A 12,512-nucleotide genomic window follows, 5' to 3' on the forward strand; every position below is an offset into this window, starting at 1 on the left:
GAAACTGGCCTGGGTTAAAATACATACATATAGCCTTAATGGCTATATGTGATGTATTTATTTTGCCACTAAAGGTAATTATATTGCTGCCCAGGGCGCCCCCAGCAGCGCCCTGCACCCTCCGTGACTGAGTCAGTGAGCCGTGTGACAACAATGGCGCACAGCTGCCGTGCTGTGCGCTACCTTCAAGAAGACTGAGGAGTCTTCTGCCGCCTGCTTTCCGGACCTCCGTTCTGCCGTCTCTTCAGCGTCTGTAAGGGGGATCGGCGGCGCGGCTCCGGGACGAACCCCAGGCTGACCTGTGTTCCGACTCCCTCTGGAGCTAAGTGTCCAGTAGCCTAAGACTCCAATCCATCCTGCACGCAGGTGAGTTGGAAATCTCTCCCCTAAGTCCCTCGATGCAGTGATCCTGTTGCCAGCAGGAATCACTGAGATTGAAACCTAAAAAAAAACTTTTCTAAACAGCTCTTTAGGAGAGCCACCTAGATTGCACCCTCTCGGACGGGCACAAAAACCTAACTGAGGCTTGGAGGAGGGTCATAGGGGGAGGAGCCAGTACGCACCATGTGACCTAAAAGCTTTTTTGGATGTGCCCTGTCTCCTGCGGAGCCCGCTATCCCCCATGGTCCTGACGGAGTCCCAGCATCCACTAGGACGTTAGAGAAATATTATTTTAATCACACCACTTACATAGCACTTCTGTGCTTCTTATTAACCCCTACTAATTCTCACCTGTGTGCTGACCTGGGGTGGCCGACCTGTGCCGACATCGTGGGGTCCTGCACCCCGGACCCATACCTAGTATTAGGGACCCCCAGTGACGGAGAAGCCTTGTCGATCGGCCTGGGGGCTTAACCCTATATCTGCAGATATACGCAACTAAGATCTCCGTATTATCTGACTATTATGTAGTAATATTTTTCACTCGGTGTGCATTAGGGAACACATAGTTTTTTCCTACACAGAATTAACCCTCCCTTTTAGCACCTGAGTGACATTACAATCTGATTGAGCAGCTTTCCATTTTGTGCACCGCTTCCCAACGCATCAGCTGTGATACGACATCTAGAAGTAGACATTACACCTTACAAAAAGTGCTGAATTTATATGCAGTTTTTAATAACCTGGTCAGAAGATGCCAGTTCCTGTGTGGAAGGTTCATAAAACATCCTATCAAACAATGTCATAACACTGGCATATCTCAATCAGGAAGACACAAGGAGTGCCCCGGACCTGAGGGAAAGTAACAGGATCATACAATGGGTTGCATGCAAAGTTTTAGCTTCCTTTAGTTCTCATCCCAGGGGTGGAGAACAGAACATTTCCTCATCAGACAGGACTTTCATCGCAGGAAATGGCCCATTCACCTGGCGGCCAACCACTTGCTGAAATATCATCTGGACATTGTTAAAAGTCTCCTTTCCTTATTTTTCATGAAGCCCTTATTTTTCATGAAGCCAGAGCTGTCCTTCAGACAAAGCCTAACTTTCATTTAAAGGTGGGCTCAAAGATCGGCCTGAGTCAGGGCATTTTTATAAAAATCTTCCATAATGATACATCTCTTCTTTACTCTCTGGATGTGGTCAGGGCCTTAAGAACCAAAGTCCGAAGGACATGTGAAGTTCTCCGGACAGGTGAACTCTTGGTCTTTTAGGATGCATCTGTGAACACGGACGCACCAGTCACACAGCCGCCTATGCTGCGACTGGGTCCCCTACGTGCACAACGTCTGAGACGGAAGTGGGAAACAGTTCATGGCGGGAGACTCGGAGGAAACTGGTCATGAACCGCGGAGAGGGGCGACCAGGAGAGCGTCTGACTCCCCACTGCTGACATCAATATTAGGGATCGCGGCCTCACACTAATCCTGGAGCCTCTGATCCCTAAGGCCTAGCGCTGGTGCACCCAAGATGGCAGCCGAGTCAGCAATGTTTTTGTGGTCTCCTTCCCAAAACAGTGCGGCTGTGTCCGTATTCCCCTTCTAAGCGGAATCGATTCCTTACCTTATCCCCGGGCTCCGGCCACAGCCTGGTAAAGTCTGCTGGACCTGCTAGTATATCCGACACAGACGCCCGCCGAAACAGCACTGTACTCGTGGGTAAGCGTTGTCGCGACCCGGTGGAGAGTTGTTGGAGCGACTCTTTCTAAGGTACATATAAAATGCTGTTTAGAAAAATCACTCAAAAAATAGTAAGACTATAAAAATAAAATAATAAAGCTTAGGGCTGCTAAGAATCAGCAGCCCTCTGACTATGGTCAGGCTCCTGCCGCATCAAACAAAAAACTGATTTTCCTGAGCAAGGAGGCGGGGATATATGGACGGGCCCGTTGCATGCTGGGAGGCCGAAAAAGCTTTTACCGATTGGTGCAAATCCGCTGTCGCTTCATCATATCCCATTGTTATCCTGTGGATAACCTGTGGACCCGCCGGAGAAAAAGAGGATGGCTGGTCTTTAACAAAATATTTGCCAGTGTTGTTACTTCGTAAATTTACATGTGTTACTTTTGGGGCAGGTAAGACTGTTCACGGAAAGATGATGGCATATTCTGCCAGGCTGGTGAAGTTTCCTGGAAGTAGTAGTATGGGCAATCATCTAATCAGTTGGGTCAGGAAGCCACCTGTTATTTGGTACACTTTTTATCAAAATTTCACAGCTTTAACGTTTTTACAGCCAGTTTTGAATGTAAGGTACTGCGATTTGCGGTTTCTGAGCATACCATTCCTTAGTTGCATGTTTGTGATGTCCCAGTTGTCCCATAAGGATGAATTAAAAAATAATTTGAATTTTTAAACTTACAGTATGTTAAATCCTAAATCAGTGAATAGAAAAAGAGACACTACAAGGCCACCTTCTAAGCTCTTGTTCTTTATGGTTCTCATAATAAATGTCTCATTCTGTGATTTTTGTTAGAGAACCTTGTTCTTTGCACTTTTTCATTTGCAATCCTGAGCCTATACATGGGGTTTTGTTAGAAAATACTGAAACAGTGTTTACACACAGTAAGTTTAAGGAGGAAATTTCAAAAGTGCTTAAGCTCCTACACCAGACTTGACACCCCATTTACTTCACTATTTATCACTGGATTCAAAGAAAATGATTTATGGACAAAGGGACAACATTTAAGTGTAAAAAACAAAAAAATCATACTTTTGCTTACAATCTTACTATGTCCACCTCATTTTGTAACGTGAAAGAACAACTCTAAGGCAAATAATACTACTCATCCAAAACATCTACATTAAGAAAGGCATCATTTAGAAAAATACCGTTCTGATAAATCTGGAGCCACATCATTAACTCCATCAGCTGACAGAGAATTTTCATCTGGCATTCCCACTTTCTCCAGAAAGCAAAGAGCTGGGTCTGCTCTGATGGAACAGTAACGCTCATAACCTAGAAAGTGGAAATAATAAGAATTTACTCACCGGTAATTCTATTTCTCGTAGTCCGTAGTGGATGCTGGGGACTCCGTCAGGACCATGGGGATTAGCGGCTCCGCAGGAGACAGGGCACAAAATTTAAAAGTTTGACCACTAGGTGGTGTGCACTGGCTCCTCCCCCTATGACCCTCCTCCAAGCCTCAGTTAGGATACTGTGCCCGGACGAGCGTACACAATCAGGAAGGATTTTGAATCCCGGGTAAGACTCATACCAGCCACACCAATCACACCGTACAACTTGTGATCTGAACCCAGTTAACAGTATGATAAACGTAGGAGCCTCTGAAAAGATGGCTCACAACAATAAACAACCCGATTTTTTTGTAACAATAACTATGTACAAGTATTGCAGACAATCCGCACTTGGGATGGGTGCCCAGCATCCACTACGGACTACGAGAAATAGAATTACCGGTGAGTAAATTCTTATTTTCTCTGACGTCCTAGTGGATGCTGGGGACTCCGTCAGGACCATGGGGATTATACCAAAGCTCCCAAACGGGCGGGAGAGTGCGGATGACTCTGCAGCACCGAATGAGAGAACTCCAGGTCCTCCTTAGCCAGGGTATCAAATTTGTAGAATTTTACAAACGTGTTCTCCCCTGACCACGTAGCTGCTCGGCAGAGTTGTAACGCCGAGACCCCTCGGGCAGCCGCCCAAGATGAGCCCACCTTCCTTGTGGAGTGGGCATTGACAGATTTAGGCTGTGGCAGGCCTGCCACAGAATGTGCCAGTTGAATTGTGCTACAAATCCAACGAGCAATCGTCTGCTTAGAAGCAGGAGCACCCAGCTTGTTGGGTGCATACAGTATAAACAGCGAGTCAGATTTTCTGACTCCAGCCGTCCTTGAAATATATATTTTCAATGCTCTGACAACGTCCAGCAACTTGGAATCCTCCAAATCGCTAGTAGCCGCAGGCACCACAATAGGCTGGTTCAGGTGAAACGCTGATACCACCTTAGGAAGAAACTGAGGACGCGTCCTCAATTCTGCCCTGTCCGAATGGAAAATCAGATATGGGCTTTTATACGATAAAGCCGCCAATTCCGACACTCTCCTGGCTGAAGCCAGGGCCAGTAGCATGGTTACTTTCCATGTAAGATATTTCAAATCCACCGATTTGAGTGGCTCAAACCAATGGGATTTGAGAAAATCCAAAACTACATTGAGATCCCACGGTGCCACTGGGGGCACAACCGGGGGCTGTATATGTAGTACTCCTTTTACAAAAGTCTGGACTTCAGGAACTGAAGCCAATTCTTTTTGGAAGAAAATCGACAGGGCCGAAATTTGAACCTTAATGGACCCTAATTTGAGGCCCATAGACAATCCTGTTTGCAGGAAATGTAGGAATCGACCCAGTTGAAATTCCTCCGTCGGGGCCCTCCTGGCCTCACACCACGCAACATATTTTCTCCAAATGCGGTGATAATGTTGTGCAGTCACCTCCTTCCTGGCTTTGACCAGGGTAGGGATGACATCTTCCGGAATGCCTTTTTCCCTTAGGATCCGGCGTTCAACCGCCATGCCGTCAAACGCAGCCGCAGTAAGTCTTGGAATAGACACGGTCCCTGCTGAAGCAGATCCCTTCTTAGAGGTAGAGGCCACGGATCTTCCGTGAGCATCTCCTGAAGTTCCGGGTACCAAGTCCTTCTTGGCCAGTCCGGAGCCACTAGTATCGTTCTTACTCCCCTTTGCCGTATAAGGGTATGAGAGGCAGAGGAGGGAACACATACACTGACTGGTACACCCATGGTGTTACCAGAGCGTCCACAGCTATTGCCTGAGGGTCTCTTGACCTGGCGCAATACCTGTCCAGTTTTTTGTTGAGGCGGGACGCCATCATGTCCACCATTGGTCTTTCCCAATGGACCACAATCATGTGGAAGACTTCTGGATGAAGTCCCCACTCTCCCGGGTGAAGATCGTGTCTGCTGAGGAAGTCTGCTTCCCAGTTGTCCACTCCCGGGATGAACACTGCTGACAGTGCTATCACATGATTTTCTGCCCAGCGAAGAATCCTTGCAGCTTCTGTCATTGCCCTCCTGCTTCTTGTGCCGCCCTGTCTGTTTACGTGGGCGACTGCCGTGATGTTGTCCGACTGGATCAACACCGGCTGACCCTGAAGCAGAGGTTTTGCCCGGCTTAGAGCATTGTAGATTGCTCTTAGTTCCAGTATATTTATGTGAAGAGACGTTTCCAGGCTTGACCACACGCCCTGGAAGTTTCTTCCCTGTGTGACCGCTCCCCAGCCTCTCAGGCTGGCATCCGTGGTCACTAGGACCCAGTTCTGTATGCCGAATCTGCGGCCCTCTAACAGATGAGCACTCTGCAACCACCATAGCAGAGACACCCTTGTCCTTGTCGACAATTTTATCCGCTGATGCAGATGCGATCCGGACCATTTGTCCAGCAGATCCCACTGAAAAATTCGTGCATGGAATCTGCCGAATGGAATCGCTTCGTAAGAAGCCACCATTTTTCCCAGGACTCTTGTGCATTGATGCACAGACACTCTCCCTGGTTTTAGGAGGTTCCTGACGAGTTCGGATAACTCCCTGGCTTTCTCCTCCGGAAGAAATACCTTTTTCTGAACAGTGTCCAGAATCATCCCTAGGAACAGCAGACGTGTCGTCGGGATCAGTTGGGATTTTGGAAAATTCAGAATCCACCCGTGCTGTTGGAGCACTACTTGGGTTAGTGCTACTCCAACCTCCAGCTGTTCTCTGGATCTTGCCCTTATCAGGAGATCGTCCAAGGAAGGGATAATTAATACGCCTTTTCTTCGAAGAAGGATCATCATTTCGGCCATTACCTTGGTAAAGACCCGGGGTGCCGTGGACAATCCAACGGCAGCGTCTGAAACTGATAATGACAGTTTTGTACCACGAACCTGAGGTACCCTTGGTGTGAAGGGCAAATTGGGACATGAAGGTAAGCATCCTTGATGTCCAAGGACACCATAAAGTCCCCTTCTTCCAGATTCGCTATCACTGCTCTGAGTGACTCCATCTTGAACTTGAATTTTTGTATGTACAGGTTCAGAGATTTCAGATTTAGAATAGGTCTTACTGAGCCGTCCGGCTTCGGTACCACAAATAGCGTGGAGTAATACCCCTTTCCCTGTTGTAGAAGGGGTACCTTGACTATCACCTGCTGAGAATACAGCTTGTGAATGGCTTCCAATACCGTCGCCCTGTCGGAGGGTGACGTTGGCAAAGCAGACTTTAGGAACCGGCGAGGGGGAGACTTCTCGAATTCCAACCTGTAACCCTGAGATACTACTTGCAGGATCCAGGGGTCCACCTGAGAGTGAGCCCACTGTGCGCTGAAATTCTTGAGGCGACCCCCCACCGCCCCTGAGTCCGCTTGTAAGGTCCCAGCGTCATGCTGAGGCCTTTGCAGAAGCCGGGGCGGACTTCTGCTCCTGGGAAGGAGCTGCTTGCTGCAGTCTCTTACCCTTTCCTTTGCCTCGGGGCAAATATGAATGTCCTTTTGCTCGCTTGTTCTTATAGGAACGAAAGGACTGCGGCTGAAAAGACTGCGTCTTTTTCTGCTGGGAGGTGACCTGAGGTAAAAAGGTGGATTTCCCGGCTGTTGCCGTGGCCACCAGATCCGATAGACCGACCCCAAATAATTCCTCCCCCTTATACGGCAATACTTCCATATGCCGTTTGGAATCCGCATCACCTGACCACTGTCGCGTCCATAAACTTCTTCTGGCAGATATGGACATCGCACTTACTCTTGATGCCAGAGTGCAAATATCTCTCTGTGCATCTCGCATATATAGAAATGCATCCTTTAAATGCTCTATAGTCAGTAAAATACTGTCCCTATCCAGGGTATCAATATTTTCAGTCAGTGACTCCGACCAAGCCACGCCAGCACTGCACATCCAGGCTGAGGCGATTGCTGGTCGCAGTATAACACCAGTATGTGTGTATATACTTTTTAGTGTATTCTCCAGCCTCCTATCAGCTGGATCCTTGAGGGCGGCCGTCTCTGGCGACGGTAACGCCACTTGCTTTGATAAGCGTGTGAGCGCCTTATCTACCCTAGGGGGTGTTTCCCAGCGCGCCCTAACCTCTGGCGGGAAAGGGTATAATGCCAATAACTTCTTTGAAATTAGCAGTTTTCTATCGGGGGTAACCCACGCTTCATCACACACTTCATTCAATTCCTCTGATTCAGGAAAAACTACCGGTAGTTTTTTCACACCCCACATAATACCCCTTTTTGTGGTACTTGCAGTATCAGAGATATGCAAAACCTCCTTCATTGCCGTGATCATATAACGTGTGGCCCTACTGGAAAATACGTTTGTTTCTTCACCGTCGACACTGGATTCGGTGTCCGTGTCTGGGTCTGTGTCGACCGACTGAGGTAAAGGGCGTTTTACAGCCCCTGACGGTGTTTGAGACGACTGGACAGGTACTAACTGGTTTGCCGGCCGTCTCATGTCGTCAACCGACCTTTGCAGCGTGCTGACAGTATCACGTAATTCCATAAATAAAGCCATCCATTCTGGTGTCGACTCCCTAGGGGGTGACATCACCATTACAGGCAATTGCTCCGCCTCCACACCAACATCGTCCTCATACATGTCGACACACGCGTACCGACACACAGCAGACACACAGGGAATGCTCTGATAGAAGACAGGACCCCACTAGCCCTTTGGGGAGACAGAGGGAGAGTTTGCCAGCACACACCCAAGCGCTATAAATATATAGGGACAACCTTAAATAAGTGTGTTCCCCTTATAGCAGCTCAAATATTGTTAATATCGCCAAATAAGTGCCCCCCCTCTCTGTTTTTACCCTGTTTCTGTAGTGCAGTGCAGGGGAGAGCCTGGGAGCCTTCCTAGCAGCGGAGCTGTGTAGGAAAATGGCGCTGTGTGCTGAGGAGAATAGGCCCCGCCCCCTTTTCGGCGGGCTTCTTCTCCCGGTTTTTCTGAAAACCTGGCAGGGGTTAAATACATCCATATAGCCCCAGGGGCTATATGTGATGTATTTTAGCCAGAATAGGTATTTCTCATTGCTGCCCAGGGCGCCCCCCCCAGCGCCCTGCACCCTCAGTGACCGTTGGTGTGAAGTGTGCCGAGAGCAATGGCGCACAGCTGCAGTGCTGTGCGCTACCTCATGAAGACTGAGAAGTCTTCAGCCGCCGGTTTTTGGACCTCTTCTCTTTTCGGCATCTGCAAGGGGGTCGGCGGCGCGGCTCCCGTGACCCATCCAGGCTGTACCTGTGATCGTCCCTCTGGAGCTAGTGTCCAGTAGCCTAAGAAGCCAATCCATCCTGCACGCAGGTGAGTTCACTTCTTCTCCCCTAAGTCCCTCGTTGCAGTGAGCCTGTTGCCAGCAGGACTCACTGAAAATAAAAAACCTAATAAAACTTTTTCTAAGCAGCTCTTTAGGAGAGCCACCTAGATTGCACCCTGCTCGGACGGGCACAAAAACCTAACTGAGGCTTGGAGGAGGGTCATAGGGGGAGGAGCCAGTGCACACCACCTAGTGGTCAAACTTTTAAATTTTGTGCCCTGTCTCCTGCGGAGCCGCTAATCCCCATGGTCCTGACGGAGTCCCCAGCATCCACTAGGACAACAGAGAAATAAAAGTTAAATCTAAACCAGATAGACAGATTGCATGGTTTCTTAAATCTATACTAAAATATTTGTTTTCTATGTGTTCACTACACAAAACGTCTGCGTTCACTGTGAATAGGTAATGGGCCTATTTGTACATTTCAAGATAAATGCATCTAAACTCATTTGTAAAACACATACCAAACTTAAAAACTCCAACCAGGAGTGATTTATCGGCCTCAGCATCCCACCAGTCTGCAGGTATTTCTACATAATCTATGTCAGGTAACATGATATCCAAATCTCTGCAACAGAAATAAACATGTATAGAAAGCCTTATAGCAAGCACAGCTCTGGAAACTGCACTTGTAAACAGAACATCAAACAAGAGGATCCTAATAGGACTATTATATTACAGAAATGTAGAACTCTGAGGACCTAACATTTGAGAATGGCTCTTATAATCTCACAGGCAGGCAGAAAAATTAATTTCTATACAAATGTATGAACCCGACACAATTTTTTATTAAAAACTTTTAATATTATAAATTAGTCAACTAAGCCTCTACAATACATGAATCCAAATGTTTTATTGACCATTATCAAAGCTCTATTCTTGGCCATTCATGTTCAGAGCTCAAACTGTACCAGTTTGCAAGTTCTCTTGTCATTTAAAATAGAAATGTAACAAATAGTTTGATTCAACACTCATGTGGCCTGGAACTTCAGAAACCTGGCTCACAGTTACAAAATTTTTCTGAGAGATAATGCTACATCATTTGCCATTTAATCAGATAAACAACATTTCCTATATTCAAACTATGTTCTGAGGTATATATATATATATATATATATATATATATATATATATATATGCTAGAAACAATATATAACAATATATAAACAAACTGTATTTTGAAAATAGGATTTTAATACCTACCGGTAAATCCTTTTCTCTTAGTCCGTAGAGGATGCTGGGGATGCTTCAAGGACCATGGGGTATAGACGGGATCCGCAGGAGACATGGGCACACTAAAAGACTTTGAATGGGTGTGAACTGGCTCCTCCCTCTATGCCCCTCCTCCAGACTCCAGTTATAGGAACTTGTCAAAGTCGAAAAATATTGCAGTACACACATCACGTACAAAGAACACACAGATGGCCTCCGCGCGTGTACTTGTTCTGCTGTGCGTGCACATATTCGCATTTTACGTATGGTCACTCCCGCGGTCGTGCGCATCAGCGCGTGGTATGGGTATTTACGGTAGAGTTTGTGAACGCATGGAGAGCTATCAAAACACATTACATATTTAATCCAAATAGTGCACAATGTACACATAGTCCCCCTGCACCACACCAGAAAATAACAACAGTTTAAATGGTTTCAGAACTAAGGGATTCACCATTACAGAATAGGAGGGGACAGAACAAGGTCATAAGATGGTGTTTGGTATCCAGCTGTAGGGTATTTTAAGGGTAACATTCCGGTGTTGGTTTGAGGAAGATCGCATGTTCCTGCGGATAGTTATGTGCAGAAGCAGAATATAGATATAAACGGTATTTACTGTACATTATGTATGCGGCGGGAATCCAGAGGAGACCACCCACAAGAGCAGTTAGAACAGACATCGCCCACCAATTCAAACCGACCTATGACCTCTCCTGTACTGTAAAAGTGCATTCCTGTGTCCAATGGACAAAGGGATTACAGTATCCATTGTATTGCTTTTGGAAGAATTGTATAAATAAAGCCTGCTGCAGCCTGGTCAGAAACAAGGCTCACAACGTTATCTATCAGATGGTGGAGGACCGGACCGGGTAGTGCAAGCGAATCCACTCACGTATGTAACATTGACTGTAGCCATTTACTCTGTTATATTGTATTGTATATATTGTAACCCCCTTTCAGCAATAATCCACTGTGGTGTCGGAACCCAGTGGTTTAACTACAGACTGGTGTCGTGTATTTCTTTCCCTGCTAAGGTTTAAAGTGTAATAGCATCACACTGCATTGCTGCATAAGGTTTAAAGTGTAATAGCATCACACTGCATTGCTGCATAAGGTTTAAAGTGTAATAGCATTGCATTGCATTACTGTAAAGGTTTAAAGTGTATCTCTGGGTGTGTGCGCGCTGTGTGTACTTTGTACCCCCAGCGCGGCGTTTGTACGCTAAGTCCGTACAGTGATACGGGACTCCGTACGCAAACAGTGTATAAAGTACGTAGCGTGTGTACTAGGTTTAGCGGCCGCAGCGGCTCTATGGTAAAGTGTATTCTAAGTTAGTATAAGGTATAGCTTTTCGTTCCTGTATATAAATCGACATTATCAAACTGTGCCCAGGGAGATGGACATTTTGAGGAAAAGGATTTATTTAATTATTTTAAACTAAGGTGAGATACATACCAGCTCACACCACCAACACGCCGTACAACATGGCATTCAACAACAATGCATGCAACGGCATGACCAACAGCAGTCACAGATTGACTGAACTCAACGCAACATAAGCGTAACTATAACCAAACAGCAGATACAGCCCGCACTGGGACGGGCGCCCAGCATACTCTACGGACTAAGAGAAAAGGATTTACCGGTAGGTATAAAAATCCTATTTTCTCATACGTCCTAGAGGATGCTGGGGATGCTTCAAGAACCATGGGGTTTATACCAAAGCTCTAGAACGGGCGGGAGAGTGCGGATGACTCTGCAGCACCGATTGACCAAACAAGAGGTCCTCCTCAACCAGGGTATCAAACTTGTAAAACTTCGCAAAGGTGTTTGAACCCGACCAAGTAGCAGCTTGGCAAAGTTGTAACGCCGAGACCACTCGGGCAGCCGCCCAGGATGAGCCCACCTTTCTGGTAGAATGGGCTTTCACCGATTTCGGTAACGGCAATCCTGCCGTAGAATGAGCCTGCTGAATCGTATTACAAATCCAGCGCGCAATAGTCTGCTTAGAAGCAGGAGCACAAGAAAAAATATATAGTATACTCTGCGCTATATAATCACTGCTGACCTATCTTGCCAAACGGTCTCACAGCCAACGATCTTCACAGCTATATCCCATCACGGCTTGGTTACACGCCGGGCGCTCCGGCCAGCGGCTCTCGGCGAGGGCGCTGACATCCGTCCAGGTGCTGTGCTGCAGACGTCAGGTTCTCTATCTACCCGTACCGAGTGAGTGATATTGGCCGCTGCAGTGAGTTCTAACACCCGGCTTGAGGAGATTACCATTATCACAGACGTCCAGTTTTCCGCTCACCTGTACCGAGTGACTGCTACTGGCCTCCGCAGTGACGTCTAACACCCGGTTTGAGGAGGTGGGTTCTTTGGAGATCTTCACACAGGTCAATAAGAACCATTTTTATCCAGAATTCAGCCGTGAAAAATATACGGCCTTTTCCAAACCAGCTTCAATCAGTTCAATTAACTGCATACCCATCTATGTGCACATATATTAACGGATCCTGCTTATCCAT

General features: G+C 46.9%; 1 protein-coding gene across 4 annotated transcripts in view; it reads right to left on the reverse strand.

The window, feature by feature from the left end:
- Positions 1–12,512, reverse strand: part of CHD6 (chromodomain helicase DNA binding protein 6) — a 522,916-nt gene that overhangs the window by 139,584 nt on the left and 370,820 nt on the right. For all 4 annotated transcript variants that reach the window (XM_063960191.1, XM_063960189.1, XM_063960190.1 and 1 more), the window contains 2 exons: positions 9,234–9,337; positions 3,269–3,395 (listed from right to left, as the gene is read on the reverse strand). In XM_063960191.1, coding sequence (XP_063816261.1) covers positions 3,269–3,395; positions 9,234–9,337 — 231 coding nt within the window. The remainder of the gene's footprint in view (positions 1–3,268; positions 3,396–9,233; positions 9,338–12,512) is intronic.

Source organism: Pseudophryne corroboree, chromosome 3 (genome assembly GCF_028390025.1).
Source record: "Pseudophryne corroboree isolate aPseCor3 chromosome 3, aPseCor3.hap2, whole genome shotgun sequence".
Taxonomy (NCBI): domain Eukaryota; kingdom Metazoa; phylum Chordata; class Amphibia; order Anura; family Myobatrachidae; genus Pseudophryne; species Pseudophryne corroboree.